The sequence below is a fragment of the Lissotriton vulgaris genome, chromosome 1_1, assembly GCF_964263255.1.
Source record: "Lissotriton vulgaris chromosome 1_1, aLisVul1.2, whole genome shotgun sequence".
In the NCBI taxonomy this organism is placed as follows: Eukaryota; Metazoa; Chordata; class Amphibia; order Caudata; family Salamandridae; genus Lissotriton; species Lissotriton vulgaris.
Genome location: NC_141685.1, coordinates 1097985216 through 1098012738, shown reverse-complemented (window position 1 = coordinate 1098012738; position 27523 = coordinate 1097985216). Strand labels below are relative to the sequence as shown.

General features: G+C 48.7%; 1 protein-coding gene across 1 annotated transcript in view; it reads right to left on the bottom strand.

The window, feature by feature from the left end:
* RANGAP1 (Ran GTPase activating protein 1) overlaps positions 1-27523 on the bottom strand; it is a 537507-nt gene that overhangs the window by 424803 nt on the left and 85181 nt on the right. The window contains exons 4-5 of the mRNA XM_086963527.1: positions 8850-8909; positions 8435-8614 (exon numbers count right to left, since the gene is read on the bottom strand). Coding sequence (XP_086819653.1) covers positions 8435-8614; positions 8850-8909 — 240 coding nt within the window. The remainder of the gene's footprint in view (positions 1-8434; positions 8615-8849; positions 8910-27523) is intronic.

Genomic DNA, 27523 nt, shown 5'->3' with positions numbered 1-27523 from the left:
TTAGCAGAGAGGGCCTAGGATCACTAGCGAGGCCACCCGAAGGCGACTCAAGAGCATAGACGCTCCGGCTGAGACGACCCTGAAGCGGAACCGGAGTGCACATTATCCAGCGCTGGCACACAGACTCGGACCAAGCAGGAGTTCAATTGAGGTGATACACTGCCAGGGGGACAGGGAGGAGGATACACAGAGGCCGGGCACCCTTGCCGCAGCGTAACGGTGGAGGAGTCCAGAGGCCAGATTCCGAAGAGGGGTGCACCTAGCCTAACAGGCCGGACAGGCAAGAACGGCGAGCAGATATACAAAGCGAACTGAGGGCATCCCCGGCCACACTTGAGACGCTACTGACGGACCCAGCATAAGAGCAGCGGTGTTGCCAGGTTGGAGGTGGGTCGCCATGACACATAGCGGACATCCCTGGCGTGGCGCAATACGTGAACGTCCTGGGCTGGGCGGAAGTCAGGCCCCCATGATGGGCAAAGGAGACAAAATGCAAAGTAAATTGCCCGTCACGCAGCGGAGATTGCAGCTGCAGAGTCCTCCGGCGGAGTGCAGGGAGGTCACGCGGCCGGGAGAGGAACAGGCAGTCGGGTCAGATATCAAGAGCATGCTGCTAGCCATGGAACACAGCTTGCAGACCAGCATATCTGAGCTGGGCACTAAGATGGATGCTATGACAACGAATGGACAGCATGGCGGAGCGCCTGGACAAACACGCAGAGAGACACGACATGGCTGAGAGAAGGATGACGGAAGTGGAAGAGGCTCAGACAGAATTAGATACAGCGCATAAGAAGATGGAGAGGCTAATGCAGGTCCTACAAGACAAGTCAGAGGATTTAGAAGCCCGCTCGAGAGGCAGCAATCTTCGCATAACAGGCCTGCCGGAAAGCACGCAGACTGGCACAATGGAGCTCTTTGTGGAGAAGCTTCTCACCACACTCTTGGGTAGGGAGTGTTCTCCGCAATGTTTGTAGTGGAACGGGCACATCGGACACCGCGCCCGGGAGCGCCTCCCAGCAATATTATTGCTAAACTACTCAACTACCGAGACAGAGTCACCGCCCTAAGGCTGGCTAGAGCCAAAACATCACTTCAATATGAGGGGGTCAGCAATATCGCTATATACGGACTTTACTGCGAAAGTGCAGGAGGCGCACAAACACTTCATCCCACATAAGAAGCGCCTCCGAGAACTAGGCCTGGATTACGCAATGCTATACCCGGCCAAACTACGAGGTAATCGGCAGGGCCACTCGCATATTTTTACAGATCCAAAAGACCTACAGCAAGCGATGAAACGCTGGACGAGGGAACAAGGAAATGGCAATGTAAGAGCGCTCGAAGACGGCGAAGACAGCAGCCATCTTGATGACCAGGAATGACCAGACACCCCGAACTGTACGGTAGGACCTGCCGATGGCGACTGGGCACCCTTCTCTAGTGCTTCACGCCTTGGCGAGGGGACAGAGTCGAATGCAAGGGCCAACCTACCGATAGTGAACGAATGTAAGATAAGTGGATGATGGGAAAATGGGATGTAGGGAGAGGTCGGACACCTGACCAGCAATTGCGAATAAACTGATGGCCGAACACGCTGTCACTCATCAAACCGTTTAAATATGAGGTCGGGTACAGTGCCGGCAGAGGGGGAGTGGGATTGTGAAGATATTATTGGATAAGGATTCAGAAATGCACAGATGCTCTATTAATACTCGCGGTTATGCACGGCGGAGGGAGGACAGGGGCCTAAAAAAGTGATATGAGTAAAATGGAAGCTAACAGGCTGCTAGGCGACCTTGGTCCCGGCGCGCAATGCCCCTTTGAGGTTCCAGTTATTGAGTTGGGAATGGGGTGGCGCGGGCAGGACTGGGTTCTGCAAGGCCAGGTTGGGGGGGGGGGATCTGCTGTGGGTGGGGGGTGGAGGAGTTCAGTTACTTGCTATTGCACAAAGTAGGAGGAGGAAGGGAATACTGCGCAACGATGCCTATACGCACTGCATACATTCGACCAATGTTTGCTGAGGCTGCAAGATTGCCAAGATACTCGCAGATTTGACTAGTGCTAGTCAGGAGAACACTAAGGGGGACACCGAGACACTTAGAGCCCCGACATGGAACGGGAGGGAATTGAACGACCACCGTAAAATCAGAAAGGTACTAAACTACATACAGCGTCAGAACGTGGACTTAGCACTCCTACAGGAAACTCATTTACCTCTCACAAGTAGAATGCTCCTTAGTAGGGGCCTGACGGGTAACACAACGGCAGCGGGGTTTACGACACATTCCAGGGGTGTTTTGACCTGGGTTAACCCCAGATCGAAGTTAACCTTATCCTTGATGCGGGCAGACCCTGAAGGCCGTTTCCTGATCTCTAGATGCACTGGGAAGGGATATGATCTCATAGTAGTTCATGTCTACGGACCGAATTACGATTCACCAGACTTTTACACTAACCTAGCTCAAATATGCTGCACACATACAACAGCACATAAGCTCTGGGGAGGGGATTTTAACCTAGTGCTTCAAACGGCCAGGGTGGCACCGCCCATTCGAGTGCAAAACTCTGTAATCTCATTCTTCCCTGACTATACAGAGGCAGTCTCGGCACATCGCAGAAATTTCTTCGAGGTCAAGAAGGCACTGAGAGCCCGTGAGCTACCATATTCCATGCTCTTCCCGGCGAAGCTCAGAGTAGTCACTGACGGAAAGACCTGGTTTTTCTATACGCCGGAGGAGGCTACTGACTGGCTGGAAGGGTGGCGAACGGCGGGAAAGCCCGGAAGAGCGCAGAGGGGTCGAAGAAGTCTGGTGAGAGAAGGTGATTCGGAGGCCGTTGAGCAAGATGGAGGGGACGACGAACAATCACAGGAGACAGGAGAATGAGCTCTTCTGAGGTACACCACCTCCATGTAGGGAGGATATCCACTGTTAAACATTTTGAGCCCACTTCGGCACGACGACCGCAACGACTCCACCTTGATTTTATGACTGCACTGGAATTGCTGATGACTAAGGACTCTGGGACATGGGGATTGAATGGTCTTCCTCGGACTTCCCACCCCTGTCCATGCAAGTAAAGTTTCAGGGATGGGTTTCTAAGCACTCTGCTGTATTGGGGTGGCGAGCAGTTTGGGTCTGCAAGGCAGGGAGGCAGGTAGGGCGGTTAAAGGGCAGGGACTGTTTTTAAGTTTTTTGTATTTGATATATGTTATTGTTCAGTATGGAGACGGTAATGCAGTACAAGCACGCACAGGGGCACACTCGCGTTCAACCTTGAAACAAGTCACTAGCATTAATAGGTCTGTTAGCTATAGCAATGGGAGACGTAGCACAGAATGACAACGGGAGATTCCAACACCATGATACCATCCCTCTCAGTGCTCACATGGAATGTGCGCGGGCTGGGTGATAAGATTAAGCGTGGCCTGGTTTTACAATGTATTAAGAAAGAAGGCCCAGCAGTGATACTACTGCAAGAGACACATTTCACAGGCTCGTCCACCAAAGCGATGGACAGGTGGGGATATAGAATGGTGATACATTCCGAATTTACATCTAGCTCCCGAGGGGTAGGAATATTAGTGAAGAAGCAGTTTCCCCTGATAATAAAAGAAGTCAAGTCTGAAGGATCGGGGAGATTTGCTGCCATACACGCACAGTGGTAGGGGAGGCCCTTAAACATAGTTTCGGGTTACATTCCCCCGGCATTGCACACAGTGGCCTTCCCGGATCTAAGTGCGTTCTTGCTTGGGCTACCAGTGGGAGAGCTGCTTCTTGGTGGAGACTTTAACACGGTCGCAAGCGACTCCATGGACAGATTCCGTCTGAGGGCGGGTACAGCCGGCACATCACACCTTGGGAGTTTTATGGAGGCAATGGGACTGATAGATGTATGGAGGAGACACCACCCCACAGAACGTCAATTCACATATCATTCCAGTGTCCATAATAGCCTCACAAGAATAGATTACTTCCTGGGTTCGATGGGTAGCCTTCAACATGTGGACAATATAGAACTTAGGCCACGGGGCATCTCTTACCATTCCCCACTGCTGCTCAGATACACCTGCGCTGGGGATGCTCAAACGTGGGTCCCAGGCACTCCACACCACTGGAGTCAAGCTAGCCGGGCTGATGAGAGGTGTTACCTCGAAACCGGTCCGGTCCTCGGATGCTTGATTCCGTTCTGGGAAGGACATGGCTTTTGTAGTTCGGACTGGACCCATGGGGCACAGGGTCAGAGCGGATTTGCATATCGCCATTGTCTAACCCAGGGTGGTGTGGAGTGCAAAAAAACGATGGATTTGGGCCCAGATCTTTTGACTGGGATGAATGTGTGATTGATCCACATTCGGTCCATCACCTGTTTTGTTTGCTCAGATACACCAGTCACCAGCAGCAACGGCACCGGATCTATCCGATACGCCCTGGTTATCTCTAAATACGCAAGATCAGAAGGGAACTCCAGAAAGCAACGAGACATTACTTTCAGGACAATGTGGGGTCTGTTGCTTCCTCCACCACTCTATGGGAAGCGTTTAAGACAGTCATCAGGGGACAGGCTATAGCTTCCATCACAGATCACAAACGGGAGGTACAGCTGGAATTGCAGATTCTAGAGTCTGAATTTACCATTGCAGAGGCACAACACACTAGAGACCCAACCCCCGACAGCACACAACTTGCACCTCGCGCAGCAAGGTCATAAAGAACACCTGACTGAACTGACCAGACAGCAGCTAGCGAACACGCGACACAAAATATACGACATCGGTGACAAGGCAGGGAAGTTACTGTTGTGGCTAGATAAACGGGAGAAGAGCGATAGGGGGCTAGCGGGGGGGAGACGACCTCAACGGACCCGCGCGCAATAGTACGAACGCTGGCACGACACTTTCAGACAGTATACTCCTCAGACTCCGCAATATCAGTAGGCACTGTCTTCTATAAAAGACCTTGACATGCCCCAATTGACCCCTGAAGAAGCACACGAATCAGAGGTCGACCTCTCGGCGGAGGAGGTACAAGCAGCCATTAGGACAGTGCAATCGGGCAAGGCGGTAGGACCAAATGGCATACCAATCGAATTTTATAAGAAGATGGCCAATTCCGTTTTGCCCCACCTATTGAGTATGTTCACTGAAAGTCTACAGGCGGACCAACGCACGGCCACCATAGTGGCTATTTTAAAACCTGGGAACCGGCAGATATCGATCGGTGCCTTGTATCGACCTATTTCCCTCATAAATGCAGAGGCTAAATTCCTCGCGAAACAGCTGGCTCTCAGGCTCACGCCACACCTGACAAAGCTCATACATCAGGACGGGCTTTATGCCTGGCAGAAACACAGCGCTCAACCTAAGGAGATTGCATCGGGTGCTTGCACGCTCAGTGTACGTGCAGGAACCGGCGGTGGTGCTATCACTGGATGCACATATGGCGTTCGACATGGTCCATTGGCCCTTTCTCTTCGCAGCACTGCGCCATTTAGGGTTCGTCCAAAGTTCTGTTCGTGGGTTCAACTGCTCTACACCAAACCAATGGAGCAGGTTACCGCTAACCGCTAATGGCCACATCTCTGATGACTTTCCCTTAGCAAAGAGGCACGCGCCAGGGTTGCCCTTTGTCGCCGCTACTGTTCGCGCTGGTACTAGAACTACTGGCGGCATGGATACGCTGGGATCCAATGATACAAGGCCTCAAATGGACAGATACTTGGGAAGATCGAATCTTTCTGTACGTCGACGATATCCTGTTATATTTGACCTCCCCTAGGAGCTCCATAATCAGTCTTCTAGATATCTGCACGGCTTATGGTCGGGCATCGGGTGCGCCCTTAACTGGTCTAAGTCCATCATGTACGTGCTGCACGGCCCGCCAACGCATCTTCCTGACAATTGCCCGCTTAAAATGGTGGACCATACGTTCAAATACTTAGGGGTCTACATCACAGCTGACTCAGGAGAATTCTACAATAAGAATCTGTAGCCACCGCTAGATCGTCTCAAAAGAGACATACATCACTGGGAAACACTACCGCTGACCTTGCTGGGGAAGGCAGCACTTTTTAAAATGATGGCCCTATCTCGGTTTCCATACATCCTCCTGTTTCAAAGCTATTGCAGCACAGGTCTCTAATCTGCTGTGGGGCAATAAACCGGCACGTATTGGCCAGGCCAAGCTAGTGCGCGGTTGGTATGGTGGTGGAATAGCGCTTCCTGATGTACAACTTTATAATTGGGCAGCACAACTGGAAGTGATTAATCAATGGGTACATCTCCCACAATCAGACCTGGCATTTCAGGCGGATAGAGCGCAATTAGGCGTGAGGAATATGTTGCCTCCCCTTTATGATAAAACATTGGCAGTGGCACTGTTTGAACCACTGCGTCATACCCTTGGATTGTGGCATACGGCTCAGGCAAGATTAGGGTGGCGGGGGGTAATAACCCAGCACACTCCGCTGTGGGATACGAAACGGCTAGGAAAACTCAGACATAGTAAGGGATTCGACCGTTGGGACGACATTGGGATATCAACGGTCGAAGATATGTGGCAGAAGGGGGAAGTGGATTTCTTTAAGAGTTTACGGCAGCAATACAAATTGGCTTCCTCAGAACTGTTCAGGTACACACAGATACAAAATGCTCCGATGACGGCATTGCCGACTGGTTCAGAAGTCCCAGAGGCATCCCCTATGGAGGATAGATTGTTAACTGATTACATGCCAAAGAAGGCAACCTCTCTAATCTACTGCAAACGTGTAAACAACCTGCCTGACCAGACTGGACCGCTAAGGGATAAATGGGCCCCGATATTGGTGAAATTGACGATTCAGAGTGTCAGGAAGCCTTGGCATCCCCAAGGGATGTGGATATACCCTCACGACTTAGGTTGGTGCAGTTACGCATTTTACACCGCTCCTACTAAACTAGGCACACCTTGCATAAGATAGGAAGGGTGGAGCATCCTTACTGCCTGAGAGGCTGTGGAGAAGGGACCTTTTATCACACCATATGGGATTGTCCCAGAATAGCGGAGTATTAGACGCAAGTGCTGAGAACAATCTCTCAGGAAGAGGGGGGTCTCGCTGCTTCCTGAGCCCAGGCACTGTTTGTTAAACATGTGGGAGCCAAACTACCTCACATGCTCTGGGCAAAGTTGGGTTACATTGGGCATGATGGTTGCCAAGAGGAATGTAGCACAAAAATGGGGAGGAGTAGAGGGGCCTACCCTAGCAGCATGGGGTAAAGATATGGATGCAGCCATGATAGCTGAGAGGGCGGTGTTCAGTAGCAGAGGTTGCTCTAAAAAGTGGAATAAAAAATGGGGGGCGTGGAATACGTACAGAGGTGAGATTTGTGATCCACCATCGGACCGAGAGGACAGTGACTCAGAGGAGGTCTGATGGCCCAGGAATGAATAAAGGAAGTTGGGTCTCAGGTGTTATAAAAATGCATATTTGTGACTTTGTAATAATTCAAGATGTTTCTGACAATGGTGTGCTGGACTGTACTGCATGTTTATGCTCCAGATTGTTTTACTGTGTTATCAGAATGAAAATAAACAAAACGTTTTTTTTTTAAAGGACAATCCAAAAAAACAACGAGCAAAGCACAAAGTATTTCATGTTGCTTCTTAGTATATGGTAGAAAGAAATTTGGACAGTTGGTGCCTCTGAGGAGTGCTGAAACTCAGGGCCCCTAAATATTATTGGCTAGAGTTTGAGTAATAAAATGAGGTGGGTGGGCTACTTGTAGCCCATGGCTGTTTCTCAATGTATTTACAATGCAAGTGGCTGTTTAGGAATACTGCTTTGTTTACACTAACAACTGATAGTTACCAGGCTGACAAAAGGTAATCATTTAAGCTGTGACTATGTAAGATCCAATGTTGTGGTATAAATTTCAAAAACTTACCAATAGCCTGAACATGGTTAGGGCTTCCACATGTGTATGAAATTGTGTAATGTAGATTATGATACACATGATCCAAATTATCCAACAAGACTAAGGCTACAGAAGCCCAACGCTAGAGAAACCACTCCAACAAAAGTTTGGAAAAAGTTTTCATAGAATCAGCTAAAGGTGTCCTTCCATATTTTGGAGGTCATGCACACCACAGGCAGCATAAAAGCTTGAGTAGCCACAACCCTGCAAAAGCTTATGTCTACGACGCAAGAAATCCAGCTGTTTTCTCTTACTTGTCGTACCTCTTCAAAGTCACTGCTGCATCAATTTCACGCACTAGGGTTCATGCAAAATGCTCTGGACATGTACCACCCCACTCTGTACTCCGATGTTTGTCGAACTCTCCACTATATCCTATGGTCTCACCATTCCAACCAAATACCAAATCTGCCCCACTGCGAAATATGAAAAGCTCCCGTTCCAAACGCAGCCCAGAGATGCCACACCCTATTGTCTGACCTTGCCACCTCCAATGCCCATGCCGCAGTTGTTCAGTTTCAGTTCTTGAAGAGTAAAGCAGGTAGGGCTTTTCAGAAGTGCTTCAAAGCCACGAACGCCATCAGGCCCAAAGGCGTTGTCACTTAGGTCCAGCTCTACCAGCTGAGCTCGGGCCGTGATGAGGGCGTCACCTAGGGAGATCTGTAAAGATATGAGGCAAAGTGGTTAGGTTCTACAAATTCAACAGACATTAGCCTGCCAATTTTACTTCTTCTCACAAACATACAAAGGGAAAAGGTAGCTCTTCCCAAAAAAGACGAACATGTGATAAATGACAAATATAGAAGAAAGAACTTCTTTAAAGACCGACAGAACATAAGACGATGCAAACAAACCTCAGAAGTATAAGTTCTTATTCGAAGAAATCTGCACTCACCAGTGCTGGAGGGATCTCTGCTCGGAGCCTGCCCGTGAACATGTCGCTCCAGAAGCATTTCTAGAAAAAACAAAAGCAAGCGACTGAGTTTACAGCTACGCACAGCTAACTGCACACTCTCACCAAAAATGTTAACACTATAGCAATGGCTGTGCTAAGGATTTTCAGAGATCGAACAAGCTGTTAAAAATTTCACTATTATTATGCATCTCAAAAAATGTGTCTAACATGTTTTATAAAATAGGTGGCCATCTTGTGTTATGGAGTTAATTTATACGGACTTTAAACTGCATAACCAAATCCTAGAGCAGAGTAACTTTTGGGACTCTGACACAGCAGTTGTTTCCAGATGCTCAATCAGAATATGCCATGTCATGAGGATCTCAGAGTGAGTGACAAATATTGCAAGATTGTAAACAAGAGTAAGAATTCATGGTAAAGGTAAAGCAACTTGTATGCATTCCATATCGTATGCAGTACGAAAAATCTGCCCCACTGAAAGTTTCTGGTAGCCAGGAATCATTAACAAATTGGGAATCAGGAGGAGGAGCTTAGCGCGCATCCAAGATGGTCGCATGAGCTGTGAGCTCTCGAAACCCTCGCCGCCTCCACCGTATATCCTGGCACTAATCCTGTTTCTGACGACGGGTTCTAGTAGCCGAGACTCTCCTGATCTGAAAGGCCTTTTTCAGACTTTTAATCGGATGCCGGACGCCCGAATTACTCCTTCCTGAAGCTTGAAGGCCCACATCGTGGCTCATCCCGGGACTTGGGCATCCGGAGCACCCCGAAAGTAGTTGAACAACAACGGCGTGTGGAAGGGGACGAACACCCGGGGTCTACTTTCGGTTTCGCTTTTCCTGGCTAAGAAGGTTGGGAGGCGGCTGTCTGGTGAACAAGCTGGCCTGGGAGCGCACTCGCTTGACTGCTCCTCATCGGCGCCCTTCACTTCAGTCTCTCTTTGTTTTTCCTTGAGGGGAGCCATTTACAGCAGGTCCCAAAAGCCTCTGAGGGGCACGCAGCCCACCATGGCGGGCAAGCCTGATAGTGACAAGTGGTCCCTCAAGAATGCGACTCGCGGTGGCAACACTCAGACCACCATTATTGACAGATAGCCGCGCAGCAGGGGCTCACCTAGCGGGACGGGCAAAACCCCGGAGGACCTTGGTGGTGGCCCCCCGGAGTCGGAGGAACCAACTCTTCGAGACGTGATGGGCGCCATTGCGAGTATACAATCGTCGATGGGCCAACAATATGAGACCTTGGCGGCCAAGATCGACACGGTGGCGGTGGATGTAAGCTTGATTAGGGCGGACTTGGCCAAAACTAACAGAGAGTCAAGTCGTTGGATCTCAAAACAGCCAGTCTCACCACGGATGTCTCCGACCTCCAGACTGAGATCCGGACTCTTCGGACCTCGAGTGACCAATTTGCCCGCCGGCTTGAGGATTTTGAAAGTCGCGCTAGGCGCAATAAAGTTCGCGTAATTGGAGTTCCGGAGTCCTCAGCCGATCAATCTACGGACTTACTCAACCACCTTGCCCCTAAGGGCCTGAGTAACCTTTTTGCGGTAGAGCGTGCCCATAGAATCCCGGGCGGCAGACGCAAGCAGGGGGCTACACCGCGACCCATCAATGCGCGAATCTTCAACTATAGGGACAGAGACGCCATTTTGCAGGCCTCGAGGACTAGCGGCCCCACCAAGTTATAGAATGAGTCCATCAAGTTCTACCCTGATTTTACCCCATCGGTGCAGAAGCAGAGACTGGGATTTTCTGGGGTGAAGCGGAGACTAAGAGACCTGGGCATGAAGTATGCTATGCTTTTCCCCGCCCGACTGCGCATTGAACATAACGAGCGGGTGCTGTTCTTTGATATGCCAGAGGTGGTCAGTGACTGGTTGGACACACTATCAATGCCACGGGACAATGCGGAACGATCCAGAGGTGCTGAAGGTAGCCAACAGGACCGGGAGGAGTAGGGACACCGGCGTCTGCTACCATCATACCGTGCTGCGATGGATTGTTATCCTTCTTTGGGTCAATGACATTCTTAAAGACAAACCCTGGGGCGGCGGGGAGTTTGGGACTTCTCCTCCGGGGGCGTTTCCTTTTCTATTTGTAGACTAGTTTTCTGGGGAAGGGCGACAGGCACACTGCAGAATGGGGTGGTTTTCTCGCAGGGGTGCAGGGTGGGGGGTTGTTGTTCTGGGTCTTTTGGGGGAGAGGGGTGGTTCTTTTTATTGTTTGCACTGTTTTTGAGGCTACGTATTTCTGAATGACTTATTCTGTGTTTCCTTCGTGGGGTTTGGGGGACCCTGCAATTTCTTTCGGGAAGGGGGGGTAGGGGGCTGAGAGTCTTGAGTTGGAATGTGAACGGCTTGGGGGACAAAATAAAACGGGGGATTGTACTCCAATATGTAAAGCGCCATTCCCCCGACATTGTACTACTGCAGGAAACACACTTGGTGGGGAACACGTTCCATGCAATGAACCGGAGGGCCTACCGGTTGGTGGCACACTCGGGATTCACTTCGGGCTCTAGGGGCGGGGGTTATGATCCGTGGTTCCCTTCCCTTGGAGATTGATGAAACTATACTGGACGATAGGGGAAGATATGCAGCGATTGTTGGCAGGTGGGAGGGGAGAACGGTCGCCATTCTCTCAATATATGTCCCCCCTGGTCTGCAGACTACCACATTTGTCGACCTGGGGAAACTGGTTTTGAGGCTTCCTGAGGGTATTCTGGTGGTTGGAGGGGACTTCAACTCGGTGGTTAATGGCCTGGAGGATCGGCATCCCCCCAGGGCTCTCACGCCATCGCAGTCCTGCCTGAGTGGTTTCTTGGAAACGTTTGGTATGGTGGATTGTTGGCGGATGCTTCACCCAAGGCAGGTTCAATATACTTTCCACTCTGGGGCCCATGGGAGCTTAGCTAGACTTGACTATATTCTTGTCCCCGCAGCCCAAGCCACAGCGGTGCGAGAGGCCCAACATTTGCCTAGAGGCATCTCGGATCACTCCCCGCTGTGGATTCATATGGATCTCCATTTAGACGCAGGGGGCCGGGTCGCCCCAATTAATCCCTGGCATCTCCGTGATCCGGAGACCAGGGCTGGGGTGATCAAAGCCATTGATCACTACTTCGTTGAAAATGTGGGATCGGTGTCCTCGAATGGATCCCTTTGGGAGGCCTTCAAAACTGTGATACGGGGTCAGAAGCTGTCGCTAGTCGCCAGCGCTAAGAAGCGCCAAAATGGAGAGGTGGAGCAGCTGGAGTCCGATATAGTGGCTTTGGAGAGGGATCTTGAGTGTGGGGTTACGCGTGAGAAGATGCATGTTTTGCAACTGAAGCAGACTGACTATAAAGCCTTGGTTACGAATGCTGCGAAAGCCATGAGTCTGGTTATCCGTTTGTATGATGTGGGCGACAAGGCGGGGAAGTTGATAGCTTGGCTGGACAAGAGGGAGAGACTGAATCGAGTGGTGCCGGTGGTTGAGCGAATGGATGGTGTACGCTTGACGGATCCATTGCAGATCGTGGAGGAGTTCGCCTGCCACTTTCGAACTGTGTACGCGCCGGTCTCGGACCGGCCGGAGGAAGACTCCCATCTTTTGCTTAAGGATATCGCTTTGCCTTGCTTGTCCGAATCTGATAGAGAGCTAATGGAGGCGGACTTCTCCACCGATGAAGTAGCGCTCGCTATTCGCTCCATCCGCTCTGGAAAAGTCACGGGCCCGAACGGCATACCCATCGAGCTGTACAAGTTATGTCCAAACAAAATGGCGTCGTATCTTCGCTCTATGTTCTTGGAATCTAGGGAGAGGGGTTCGCTGCCCCGTGACCAGCGTTTATCGTCTATCGTGGTGATCCCTAAAGAGGGTAAACCACGTGAACTCTGTACATCCTATAAACCTATCTCACTTCTTAATGTGGAGCCTAAAATTTTGGCAAAAATGTTAGCTAACCGTCTGATTGAAGTGATCGGTGATTTGGTGCACCCAGACCAGTCTGGCTTTATTCCGGCCCGCAATACCGCGTTGAATTTACGCCGTCTTCATGGCGTGCTGGCGAGGGCGGAGACGCTGCGTGAGCCGGCCATTTTGGTTTCTTTGGATGCCACTATGGCATTTGACACTGTGGAATGGCCATACCTATGGGCAGCGCTGGCGAAGTTCGGCTTCGGACCGGTGTTCATCGGCTGGGTCCGGTTACTCTATGAGGAGCCCCTAGCTCAGGAAGTCGTCAACGGTCGAGTGTCGGCTCCCTTTGTCCTGGGGCGGGGTAGGCGACAGGGGTGCCCTCTGTCTCCGCTGCTTTTTGCCCTGGCCCTGGAGCTCTGGCTCCCTTTGTCCTGGGGCGGGGTAGGCGACAGTGGTGCCCTCTGTCTCCGCTGCTTTTTGCCCTAGTCCTGGAGCTCTTGGCCACTTGGTTGCGATGGGAGCCGTCCCTCAGAGGTATTAGGTGGGCTCCCGGTTTTGAAGACCGCATCTCACTTTATGCGGACGACATTCTCTTTTACCTCACCTCCCCTCGGAAATCTCTGGGGGTATTGTTCGACGTCCTTAATTCCTTTGGGAGGAACTCCGGACTAGTCATCAATTGGGGGAAATCTTGTGTTTACTCGCTAACAGACGATGCCCCACTCGTACCGCGCAATTGTCTGATACAAATTTCATCCACCGGGTGCAAGTATTTAGGTATCTATGTCTCGCGTGATTCAGGTATCAGCGCAACTTACTCCCCCGCTTATTCGCCTAAAAGCGGACGTGAAAGCCTGGAGCAGACTGCCGCTGTCCCTAGTGGGCAGAGCAGCCTTATTCAAAATTATGTCCCTCCCCATATTTTTATATGCGCTCCAGAACACACTGGATCTAGTCCCTTCCAGCTACTTCCAAGAGATCGAGTGCCTACAAAGGAAACTGCTGTGGGCCGGACGTCCCCGGATTGCCTTGGCCAAGATTACGCTGTAGTGCAGTAGTGTGGCTCACTGGTTAGAGGCGGCAGACCCGAGAGCAGAGGACGGCCCGGGACCAGGGTTCGATTCCCGACGCGGCAGGTTTCTGGACCAGGGTCAGCGGACTCGATAATTCTCTCGCCTCGGTGCCCACTCTGATCAGCGATCACACTCGGCAACTCTGGGCATAAGCTTGCCTCATCTGCACTAACCACCCCACCAGACCGCCGGGGATGCCTGGTCTCACCCTGGAGATACCCATTAAGGGACCATCTCTCAGGGAAGCCAGGAAGGGTTTCGCAGCGGTCGAAGCGCGGAGATACTCCTCCGGGAGTCGATCCTAGCGCTATATAAACTTGCAATTAATTAATTAATTAATTACGCTGCCTTGGTATGATGGCGGTATAGCGTTTCCGGATATAAGACGATATTACTGGACCTCACAACTGAGCTCAGTTAATCATGCGATGTATGGTCCAGCTTCCAACCCGGCTTTTGCTATGGACAAATGGTTGCTGCCGGGCGGAGACTATAACAGGGCGCTTTATTCCAAACGGTCTGATGTTGCGTTGACGGGGCCCTCCAGAGTTGCGGTGCGGGTCTGGTATAACGCTACCGCTGCTACTGAGGAAATATAAATTTTTGGTCATGTCATGTTCCCTAGCGCGTACCCCACCGACTCCATGTACCAGCTTAAAATGCATGTAACTTCCCTCCTGTGCCAGCTATGAAGACGCAAATACATTTGCGTCCAACGTTAACTTGTCCTCTTTCAGATCCACCCTGAATGGATTATATAGTCCGTTCCTAAGGATGCTATGCCACCGTCTTTTTGTAGTACACTTCACATGTTTTCCTGCTCTGGCAGAGTAGGCCCTGAATTTCTGCCATCGAGCCTCTTTTGGCTCCTGACTCTGACAGCCTCTGCCCAGGCTACCTCTGTACCCGTGAACTCTGACTTACTTCCAGCGCGGCCCCTCGCGCTCAGCTCAGCCTGCTTTCTGCCAAGACTGACTATAACCTTCGAGTTATCTGTTCCGCTCCTCGAGAATGCATTCCTGCCTACTAGCTTCAGTAAACATCCTCCCCAGCTGCAGAGCCAAAGGGCCGACCTGTCTCAGTGCAAGTAATTCATAGCCTCTGTTACCATGCTCCCATGGAAGGCCTCATGCCCCCACGCTTCTCATGCAGACACTTAGGCGCTTATACACGCATCCACAGTTAGCATAGAATAGCTTCTGCCCTAGAGACCTTTCCGCCCAGATAGTATGGTTCCTAAACATCAGATATCAGATATGATAGAAGTACAAGTTGATCTGACATGCCAGACTTCTGTCTCTTTCCGTCAGTGTAAATGTCAAGTCCCCTGCACCCCTTCAATCACACGTCATGCAGCTGCGCGCGCATCCAAGCTTCCGATTTCTGCTGACATTGCAACAATTCTGTTAGCACCACCCCTTGGTGCCACCCACTTGCGTCACCTATCAGTGACGTTTCTAGCACACACCTCCAGTTCACGCCTAGTTCACGCCTCTTGATTACGTACTAGTAACACGTGAATACTGTTATCTTGTCTTCTCTCAGCTGTTACGCCTACTACACTACTTCCTATGGTATAAATCAAGTATATAAGCTATGTAATGTCAATAAAGTTTGCTCTATCCCTTCTGACACCCCTGTGGTGGTCAGAACATGATATCCTGGTCTTGACCATTCCTTTTATGAGGAATAAAACCCTTAGAAACTCTAACACCACGGACTCTGTCTTTTTTCATCCGATCTGAGTTATTATTGATTAAGTACTTACCTGCATAGAAATTAAGAGAGTAAATTATTTATTTACTCGAGCGACTCCACTCTACGCAGCCGAGAGATTAAGCAATTTGTGGTCCACAAAGGGATTCGAAAAATGGGACCTTATTGGGATTAGTAAGGTGGGGGACCTTTGGCGAAAAGACAAGATAAAGTCTTTTGAAGAGCTGCAACTTGAATTCAAACTCAGCGATCGAGAATACTTTCGGTACCTACAGGTCCGACACGCCCTTTCCTCTGTCTTTACGGCCGGCACGCTCGTTCCAGAATCCTCACCCCTGGAGGATAGAGTACTCAACGGACATGTCCCGGACAGTACAATCTCACATATATAAAAAGCTGATAAATGACCGTGCGGACCTTCTTTTACAGCTCCGTACGGCCTGGACCAGTGATGGACTGGAACTTGATGATGAGGACTGGCAGGCGGTGATATCCTCCCCAAAGGAGGTAGCAATCTCGGCCCGTCTGAGATTGGTGCAGTTGAAAATCCTACACCGAGTGTACATGACGGGTCCTCGCTTGTTACGTATGGGGTATGTTTCGGATGATTTGTGCAAGTGCGGATGTGGAATGGTGGGTACATTCCTTCATATTCTGTGGGAGTGTTCGGCGATAGTGTCTTTTTGGAATCGTGTGCATGGTGTTATGGCTGAGGTGACGGGTGTTTCGCTTTTGCCTGAGGCCCGAAGGTGTCTATTGAATGTGTGGGAGCCCAATGATTATAATGTAGCACAGACGCAGTGGGCCACCTTGGGTAATATGATCGCTAAGCGTGACAATTGTGGGGATCGTCGAAGGCACCCAGTCTGTCGGCCTAGTCTAGAAACATGGACTGGTGCATGTTTCGTGAAAAAACAGTCTACATTGCTCGGGGCAGGCCCAAGAAGTGGGGGAGGGTGTGGAATCAGTGGAACCAGTATTGTGGTGAAATTTGTACTCCCCCTTTTGTGCCTCCACCGGAGGTGTTACTCTCCCCTTAGCGTGATGTTCCTTCCAGTCTGGGTTTTCGTTTATGAATTGCTGGCTTGCTCTCTTTCCCCCTTTCCACCTCCCGTCTGCTCTACTTATAGCTTTTCAATTTCGCCTGTTACTACGTAACAGTTGTAGATGTGGTACTCCCTCCCCTGAAGGATTACTTATGTATCTGCCTTGCGTTTAGCCTTCGCAGTTTTTTCTTTATTTTTGTGTGGTTGGTTTTCAAAAAACATAAAACAAAGACCTTATTCCTCCTGTGATTTAATGTATGACATGACATGTTTATTTAATTGCCGCCGGGCCCTAGGGTTGTCGGCTGAAGGGCTGTGTATTCATTCATCCTGTTATGATCATCGGAAATGTTGCCAGCCGACCCGCTGTGGCTTTGTGATTGCTAATGTATATCCATGTTTATCAATAAAGGTTTTTAAAAAAAAAAAAAAAAATTGTGAATCTTAAAATGTTTCCATGTCGCCAATATTAAGTTTCAACAATTACCTTTGTTCCCAAACTAGAAGTGAGAACGTCAGTAAATGTTTTCCAATTGTTGCACAAGATTATCTATCACCATCCCCAACCTGGCTGCTCAAGTTACCCTCCAATAATTGATTCTATAGGGAGACTTCTGAAGCTGTTGATTCTTGCTCGTCTTTTGCCCTGCACAGCAGTGCTGCTCAATTAAAACCTTTATCTCCAAAAAGAGAGCAGAGTGGCAATGGAACTCTCCACAAAACCACACAACAAAAGAATACCAGTTGCAAAAATTAATTTTGAGTTATGTTTCATACTCAAGGAAAACTTTTAGCATAAAAATATTCTGCTCACTGGGTAATGTTTAGAGAATAGGTAATGGTTTGCATAAGGTGATAGAAAATAAGAATCTTACTAGGAATCATACAAGTGCTTGCGCAGGATGCAATTTAGCGGTGTGGATGCCAGAGTGGATCAGTATCTTTGACATTAGGCTCTCAAGACCAACTATTCCCTGTGATGCCCCAGCTTGGGTCTGTACTTTGTAAGCAGGTCTAACACCTGCCCACACACTGAGCAGACAGCCCAGGTGCAAAGCCTGTATAGATACAATGGCGCAATTGTCACAGGGCGCTGACCCCCTTTCAAAGCCAGGTGCTTCATACGCGTTGTACCACAGCAACATACTGCAGTCCATGGCTGTCATTGCACTTAAACCGGAGCCTTTTAAGGCCACTAAATGCAAAAGACATGGGGCAGATTTTACAGAGGAAGAGAGGAACCCTCCTTACTTCCCTTTTGAAGAGGTGGTTTGTGATGCTGGGGATGCGTAAATACATCAAGCTGTTGCCTCGGACATTGCTCCTTTAGAGCGTAAACTTCTTCAGCTGCCCTATTGCTATCCTGAAACACTTATCTTGATGGATATCCCATAAAATATGCATGATTCCACAAAGCAGACTTGTTTTCTTAAAAAAAATAAAAGAGAGGGACCCAAACACCAAAGGGAGTGGGCACCAAAAGACAAATGTCAAGAAATAGAAGTCCCCTTGGGCATATAAATCTGAGTAAAAATACCCAAACAACTTACAAAACGAACTTCACTAGGTATATATGTAGCAATCAAAAAAGGCCATGCAAAAAGGTAAAATACAAACAATGTGCGTCACAGATTTATTAAACAAGGCAGACATTAAAAATGACCAATATGGTTCAAATCAAGTAAATATATTTCATAATAAAAAAGAACACAATTTGATCATAAAAAACATATTCGAACGGGACAGAAATACAAGGAAAAGTTTGGCTCCTAGTAGTAAGAAAGGAAACACAGGAAAATGATGAGCACAGTTAAGCTTGGCGTCAAATAACTGTTATCTCTCAAAATGTCATGTGTTTTTCCTTAAGCATCGACGCGTTTCGGTGAGCCACCCAAATATCGTCACCTTTTTCAGGAAAATATATTACCATCCCATTAAAATCTGTAATATTAAGAAATATGTACATATATAAAAAGTGTTTATACATTCTGCCAGACATGCATAGTACATTTACTTTTACCAGGGACAAAATATTATTGCTACACATCCCTATTCACAACAAATCCATCACAGACAGTGGACCACTGAACAGTATATCCGGTTATGTAGCCCAAGATCACATATCAGATCCCAATATTACATAAGAACAAGTTACTTACCTTCGGTAACGTTTTTCTGGTAGATACAATATCTGCCTGTGGATTCCTCACCTTGTGAATATCCCCCCTTGTGCCAGCAACATTCAGAAAATTATTTTCGTAGCTTTGCGCCGACGTGGACTTGGACGTCAGAGGCACGGCATCGCTCGCGACTCCGCTGACGTCACCGACGCCTATAATAGGCCCACACCGGCGTGATGACATCAGTTCCGCCCTTTTTTCCGTGCCTTCGAGGCACACAGACGGACCAATGACAGAAATATACACAGTATACACAGTACAGATATCAAGGTAACACACACAGTGTGAAGCAAATGCAATAAACCATTTTAAATAAACAACTCCTTGACAACAAAATAACACATTATAGAAACACTGACCTAGAAGAGTGGACAACAGGGAGGCGGGTGGGTCAGTGAGGATTCCACAGGCAGATATTGTATCTATCAGAAAAAGCGTTACCGAAGGTAAGTAACTTGTTCTTCTGATAGATACATCTGCCGTGTGGATTCCTCACCATGTGAATAGAGTCCCACAGCAGTCCCCACTCCCGGAGGAGGGTGTCCACTCTTCTGGACCAGGAAATCCTGAAGAACAGAGCGAGCAAGATGACCATCCCTCCTCACTTCGGAATCCAAGCAGTAATGCTTCGCCAAAGTGTGGAGGGAAGACCAAGTAGTCGCCCTACAAATATCCTCTACAGGAACACCCCTAGCCAAAGCAGAGGTTGACGACTTCGCTCTAGTAGAATGAGCCCGTATACCCTCTGGAGGTTCCTTACCGGCCAAAGAGTAGCAGATCTTTATACAGAGGACGATCCATCTCGATAAAAGTTCTTTTATGGACCGCTCTTCCTCTCTTGCAGCCAGCAAAACCAATGAAGAGCTGGTCATCCAACCGACAGTCTTTAGTTCTGTCCAGGTAAAAAAGGCACCGCCCTCTTGGGGTTCAGACGGTGTAATCTCTCCTCCTCCTTGGAAGGGTGTGGGGGAGAATAAAAAGGTAGGGAGGGTAATGGATTGACCAAGGTGGAAAGGAGTCACCACCTTTGGGAGAAAAGCAGCCCTGGTCCTAAGAACCATTCGATCAGCATGAATGGTCAAGAAAGGGCGCTTGGAACTAAGAGCTTGAAGCTCACTTACCCTCCTTGCTGAGGTTATTGCAACGAGGAAGACTGTCTTTAGAGTCAAGAGCCTCATAGGACATTTGTGAAGGGGCTCAAAGGGAGCTCCCATTAAAAAGGTCAAGACAAGATTTAAGTCCCACTGAGGCACAATAAAAGGAGTAGGAGGGAACTTATTTGTGAGGCCTTTCAAAAACCTCAAAACAGCAGATTTAAAAAGAGAAGGCTGGTCAGGCAAACAGAGAAAAGCCGACAGCGCAGAAAGATAGCCCTTAACCGTGGCAACAGCAAGCCCTTGCTGCGCCAGAGAGAGGGCAAACTGAAGAACATCAGACAAATGGGCTCTCAATGGGTCAATAGATCTCTCCCCACACCAAGTAACAAACTTTGACCATCTATATGAATAAATGGACTTGGTGGAGTCACGCCGGGCTGACAAGATGACATCCACCACGTCAGGCGGGAGAGAAAAGGAATTCAGGTTGCCCCGTTCAATCTCCAGGTATGAAGGTGTAATGTCTGGAGGTGGGGGTGTAAAACCTGCCCCTCCATCTGAGAGAGGAGGTCTGACCTGCGAGGGAGACGGAGCGGCGGGTGAGAGGATAGGTGGAGAAGATCCGTATACCACACCCTTCTTGGCCAATCCGGGGCGATCAATATGACTCGGGCCCGGTCTTGGCGAATCTTCCTCAGAACCTGAGGAATCAAGGGTATGGGGGGGTAAACGCGTAAAGGAGTTGATCTCCCCAACCCAACTGAAACGCGTCCCCCAAGGCTCCTTGCGTCAGATACTGGAGACTGCAGAAAGACAGGCAGTGAGCATTCTCGCAAAAAGGTCCACCCGAGGAGTGCCCCACATCCGAAAGATGTCGTGAACAACCTCCAAGTGAAGCCTCCACTCGTGGTCGGCTGAGAACTGCCGACTGAGACGGTCTGCACGAACGTTCAGAACTCCGGCCAGATGATTTGCCATCAGACAAATCTGATGGCCCTGAACCCAGGACCAGAGACGCAGAGCCTCTCTGCAGAGACACTGCGACCCCACACCTCCCTGCTTGTTGATGTATCACATCGCGGTAGTTTTGTCCATCAGGACCTGAACCGACTGACCACGAAGGGAAGGGAGGAAGGCCTTGAGCGCCAAACGTATCGCCCGCAATTCTAGAAGGTTGATGTGAAACAACCTTTCCTCTGGAGACCAAGGACCCTTGACCTCCAGATCCCCCAGATGAGCACCCCACCCTAGAGTGGATGCATCCGTTATCACTGTGGCCACCGGAGGAGGCATCTGAAAAGGCTTCCCCCTGAGACAGGTTGCCTTCCACGCCCCACCAAGACAAATTCGCGGCAGCTTCTCTCGAGATCCTCACTGACTCCCTGTGAACTCCGTTGTGCTGATACCACGGCCTGCGGAGGCCCCACTGGAGCTCCCTCATGTGCCAGCGTGCATGGTTGACCAACAGAATGCTAGAAGCCATCAGACCGAGCAGGCGAAGGACCTTCAGGACTGGAACGACCGCTCCATTGTAAAATAAAGGAATCATTTCCTGTATGTCGCGAATCCTTTGTGGTGGAGGGAATGCACGACATACAGTTGTGTCCAGTACTGCACCTATGAACAGGTTGCGCTGGGAGGGCACCGGGTGAGATTTGGGTACATTTATTGAAAAATCCAACCTGTACAACAACTGGGTTGTCTCCTGCAGATGATGGAGCACTCTCTCTGGCGACTCTGCCTTGATCAGCCAGTCGTCCGAATAACCTGACCTTCTGAGATGCGCCGCCACCACTGCCATCACCTTGGTGAAGACTCAAGGCGCAGTAGTAAGACCAAACGGAAGGGCCGCAAACTGATAGTGCTGCGAACCCACCGTAAAACGGAGATACTTCCTGTGCGACTTCAGGATTGGGATGTGAAAGTACGCATCCTGCAAGTCGAGCGACACCATCCAGTCTTCTTCCAGCAGTGCCTGAAGAACCTGTGCAAGGGTGAGCATCTTGAATTTCTCCTGTTTCAGATAAAAATTCAAGATCCTGAGATCCAGGATTGGACGAAGTCTGCCATCCTTTTTGGGAATCAGGAAATACTGGGAGTAGCATCCCTGACCCCTTTCCTGCTTTGGGACCACCTCTATCGCACCCTTCCTTAATAGAGTTTGGACTTCCTCCTGAAGGAGTAACAGATGTTCCTCTGTGCAATATCCCTGGCAAGGAGGGTAATTGGGAGGGAATTCCCGAAAGGGAAGGGCATACCCATTTTCTACGAGATTGAGAACCCAAAAATCCGACGTAACCGATTCCCAATCCCGTAGAAAGTGGGTAAGCCGACCCCCCACCGGACCCACATGAACCTGAATGGCGGATCTAGGGCTGCTTTTCGGTGGCTGGGGGGGTTGGAGGAGGTGGAGGAGGTGGAGGAGGAAGAAGCTTGACGCCCTCGAGGACGTGCCCTTTGCCTTCCCCTGTACGACTTATACAAGGTATTTTGCTGCTGTTGACCTTGTCTAAATGTACGAAAAGAAGAGCGACCAAAGCCTCTGAATTTCCTGGTCGTAGAACCTCTAACTTTAAGACCAAGAGATCTAGCAGTCGCCCTGCTATCCTTAAATCTCTCCAAGGCCGAATCTGCCTTCTTGCCAAAGAGTCCTTCGCCATCAAAAGGCAGATCTAACAAAGCAGACTGTACATCAGCAGAAGAATCTGAGTATTTTAACCAAGCTGAACGCCTTGTGGCAACAGCAATGCCCATGATCATTGCCACAGAATCTGCAGTATCAAGGCCGCTCTGGATAACTTGACGAGCTGCCGCTTGAGTGTCAGATAAAACTTCCTCAAAGTCACCTCTGCAGTCTTCTGGAACCTTAGGGATCAAAGTACGAACAGAGTCCATAAGAGCGTGGACCTATCTCCCCATAAGGCAAGTGGCATTTGTTGATTTTAAGGCCATACTCGCGGAAGATAAAGTTTTCTTGGCCACTTGATCCTGCTTTTTAGCTTCCTTGTCACCAGGAACTTGTGGAAAAGCACCAACTGACTTCTTAGAACATGCCGCCTGAATCACCAAACTTTCAGGAGAAGGGTGAGACGACAAAAAGGCAGGGTCCTCAGGAGCCACTCTATACCTCCTAGCCACATCTTTCGAGACAGCAGGAGCAGAAAGAGGCTTCTTCCACACCTCCATAATGGGTTCATTTAAAGCATCATTAAAAGGGAGCAATGGCTCCACAGCTGAGCTCCGAGAATGAAGAACCTCAGTAAGCAGATTCGATTTAAATTCAACAGTAGGCAATTTTAAACCTAAAAGTTCCGCTGCTTTTTTCATCACCACATGATATGGCTGAACATCTTTAGATGGAACATCAGAACCTGATGGTAAAACCCACTCTGGGGAAAATTCAAGACCACTAGCCTCTGCTAGATCCTCGAAATAATTTTCATCCAGCTCACCTTCTTCCAAGTCAGAATGAGACTCACAATACCTCTGCTCTTACTGGAGACGTTGAGCCTCTCTCCTAGATCTCTGCTTAACACGGAGTGCAGCCGGATCCACTGTCGACCCCGACGACGCCGGAGCAGACGTCGGAATCGAATACGAAGGCTTAGAAGGGTGTTCCAGAGATTTGCTTGGAGCGGGCGACGCCGGTGCTGGAGTCATCGACTTCGGTCGAGCCGGCGTCGATCTCGGTGGAGCCTGGTACTGCCACAGCGGGGTCAGGGCCGTCAAAAACGGCATGAAAGGTGCCGGGGCATATGATATTTGATATTTTGATATTTATAGGATTTTGTAAAGCGCGGCTATCGCTCCGGAAGGAGCATCTTGGCGCTGAGCGTGCAGAAAAAGGAAACGTAGTGATGAATGAATCAGATGGCTGTGAAAACCGAGGAGTCGGATTGCTGAAATACCCAGGTTTTCAAGAGTTTCCTGAAGTGGCTCTCAGTATCAGCTAGCCTGAGATTAACGGGGAGGTTGTTCCAAGCTCTTGCTGCTAGGAAAGAAAAGGTTTTCCCCCCTCGCGTTTTTAACTTAAATCTTGGGATAACGACAAGGTTGGTTCCTGAGGATCTCAGGCAGCGCGTGGGATTGTAATGCATAAAGCGCTTAGTGAAATACAGGGGGCCTGTTTTCCTAGTGGCTTTGAATGCAGTGAGCAGAAGTTTAAACAGAATTCTTTTGTGAAGAGGTAGCCAGTGGAGGGTGTTAAGGGCTGCTGAGGCTGAGGACCTTCTTGGGAGTTTAAGAACGAGTCTGGACGCCGCATGTTGAACGCTTTGCAGTTTCCTGAGGGTGGACTTCTTCACTCCTGCCATTAGTCCGTTGCAATAATCAAGTCGGGAGAGGATTAGAGCAACCGCGACTGATTTTCTGGCTGAGATGGGGAGGAAGTCAAAGAATTTCTTCAGTGTTCTGATGAGGCTAAAACAGCACCCAGCAGTGATGCGGACATGATCATCAAAGCTGAGGGATGCGTCGAATTGGATGCCAAGATTACGTGCCGAGGAAACAGCACTCGGCGGGGCTTCTGAGTTTTTTGGCCACCAGTCTTTTGGGGAAAAGGACAAGTCTTTCCCTAAGGGTATAATCTCAGTCTTGGCACGGTTACATCTGAGGTGATTTCTATTCAGCCATAGAAAAACCTCAGAGAGACAATTCTTAAATCTAAGGGCTGCATCCGTGCATTTTTTATCGATGGTGACGACAAGCTGAGTGTCATCAGCATACGATGTGACGAGGATTCCGTGGGATTCTATCACTGCGAGGAGGGGGGCCATGTAAATGTTAAAAAAAAGAGGGCTAAGTATATGAATGTGGCACCCCCAAATTAAATGCCATTGGACCCATGGGAACCAAAGGTGCTCCAGAGGGGTACCAAGACCTCGAGAAAACATCATACATAGCGTTGAGAAACGCTGAAGGATCCTGACCTGGAGCTGGAAAAGGTGGATGCTCAGGTCGACCTCGAGGTAGATTCGAATCGGTCTCAACAACAGGAGTCGATTCCTCATACTCCACAGGAACTTCACCGACCTCTTCTTGAGCTGGAGGCGGTGCCGGAGTCGGATCGGGAACCGGAGTCTGAGAATGAACTTGCGACTCCGAAGGCGAGGCCTCGCCTTCATGATCCGAAATCTCTTGTGGACGAATTACTTTCGACTTATTCTTCTTGGGTGATCTCGACCTCAAGTCAGACTTATCACCCGAATGACGACGAGACTCGTGTCTCCTCTTCTTATGTGACCTCGAAGCATGATCCGACCAAGACCTCGAAGCCGACGCCTCCCGAGACCTCGATCTCAACATCAATCTCAACTTCTTCCAGTGGGATTTCGAAGATTTCCTGACTTTATCGGCCTTCAGTTTAGCCACAAGAAGCTTAGACTCCCTTTCTCGCAGGGCCTTTGGATTCATCTTTTGACACGACGAACACCCATCCACGTTGTGGTCGGAGCTCAAACACCAAATACAGTCTTGGTGTGGGTCCGTAACGGACATCATCTTTCCACATTCTCTGCAGGGCTTAAAACCCGTCTTCTTTGTCGACATATTGAAAGAACAAAGAGGCAAGAGAACAGAGAAACAAAGAAATACAGCAACAGAGTAACTAGAAGCTACAGAGTATCCCAAAACAGTTAGCGTCGACGACGGGGAAAAAAGGGAACTGATGTCATCACGCCGGCGTGGGCCTATTATAGGCCTCGGTGACGTCAGCGGAGTCGCGAGCGATGCCGTGCCTCTATGACGTCCAAGTCCACGTCGGCCGAAGCTACGAAAAGAATTTCCGAATGTTGCTGGCGCAAGGGGGATATTCACAAGGTGAGGAATCCACACGGCAGATGTATCGATCAGAACTACAATTCAACAAACAGATATACATACAGTACATTATTACATTTAAACAAACAGATATAAATACAGTACATTCATTATTTCATCACTAATTGAAATTCATATAGCATTACCCTCCTACAAAATAATACATTTGAATAAGGCAAAAAAAGCTCTTATACCATCGTGTTTCAAATAGGCAGAGAAAATACGAAACTTTGATAACATTTTAGTAACCTCTTTGCTGAACACACAACACCATAGAGATAAATGACACCCTAGGTTTGATATGATATGGTTTACACCGAAGAAGGTAAAAAACTTGTCTTAGTCCAAGTCGTAGCTCGAATAGGCACATACAACAACGTACCTTCAAATCGGTATCAAGTTTGGATACAGGAATTCATAAGTATTCTTGGAATCTATTCTTCAGGTTGAATCAAGGAAACGTCTCTGTCTACAAACCGAAGCGGCTTTCTAAGGAAACAAGATAATACTTATGCTACAAAGGGAGACCCCTGTTGAAGGTGAGTCTTAAATGCGATACATATACCGAACTGGAAATAGATATAAGTAAACGCACCTTTGGTTATACTCTAATCATGATGCATCATACAACTTCCGCATATCGTTACGGGGAACTCGTCTCCCAAAGTTGCAGTATTAAAATCCGCCTGACCACGAAAGGCACTGTATACGGACCCCTAAGTATATAATAATACATCATGTTAGTTATCCGCACTCCGAGATACCACAATTTAGTATTTTAAAGCACAAAAAAGGACTTACTTAAAATCTCATTAAGTCTGTTTTTAAGGCGATATAAAGCTGTGTTTACTGTCGCAGTGGGCCAAACCAAATGCCTCAGCGGGCTAGCGTATTTAGGCCGAGAACATGTCCGTTACTTGAAAATATAAAAAGAACCAGAAACAGATCATTTTCTGTTTAAGTGTAAATTTTTTAGTCAATTACCACATCGACTCGCTCTATTAGCATAACGTACCTCTAAACTCCGGCCGCAGCATGGTCCAAGAACCTCATTCGATAGAAGAGGTCGCCATGTCATTTGGCCGTATATTTATACGTCACCGCGCATGCGCTGGTGAGTCAACCCTCTCATCATAGATATCCTGGCATACGCGACTACTAGAGTGCTAACCCACCATTTAACAATGAGGGGCTTGGCAAATTAGAAAAAATACCACCTAAGTGTAATGCGCACTGCATGGCTCGCATTGGCTAAATTATCATTATTGCAGAACAAGCTATACTACGGCAGATCATAATTTTAATTTCGGAAAAAAAGTTCTTTTAAAACTGAAACAATTCTAGTTAAAGATTGTTCCAATAGGAAAGGTGTTGCCAATAGACACTAATGTACCGATTGTAACCTATGAAAGTCGCGGACACCCAAGTGAACTAAATGTAGTGTCTGTTTAGTCGTAGTGAGAACAGGATCTATAATACTCTATATCAGCAATAATGCTGTTTAAGAAGCGCAACTGAAAAGCGACATATGTATGGAGATAGATCATACGCAGTCAAATAGCTCCAATGATACGTTCCCATTCCTCCCTGGAATTAAGTCCTTTCCTCACAGTGTTAAGAATGGAAATATACCATTGTTCTTGACGTTTACGTACAAGTTGCATATTACTACCTCTCTTCCCAATTTTTACCTTCTCCAAAACAAACCAACTGAAATCATTCTCTCCATGCTCGTGTTCAAGAAAGTGGGGCACCAAAGGGGCAGTAAGTTTCTTGGTTTTAATTGCAGAACGGTGCTCCTGAAATCTAATTCTGGCCTCTC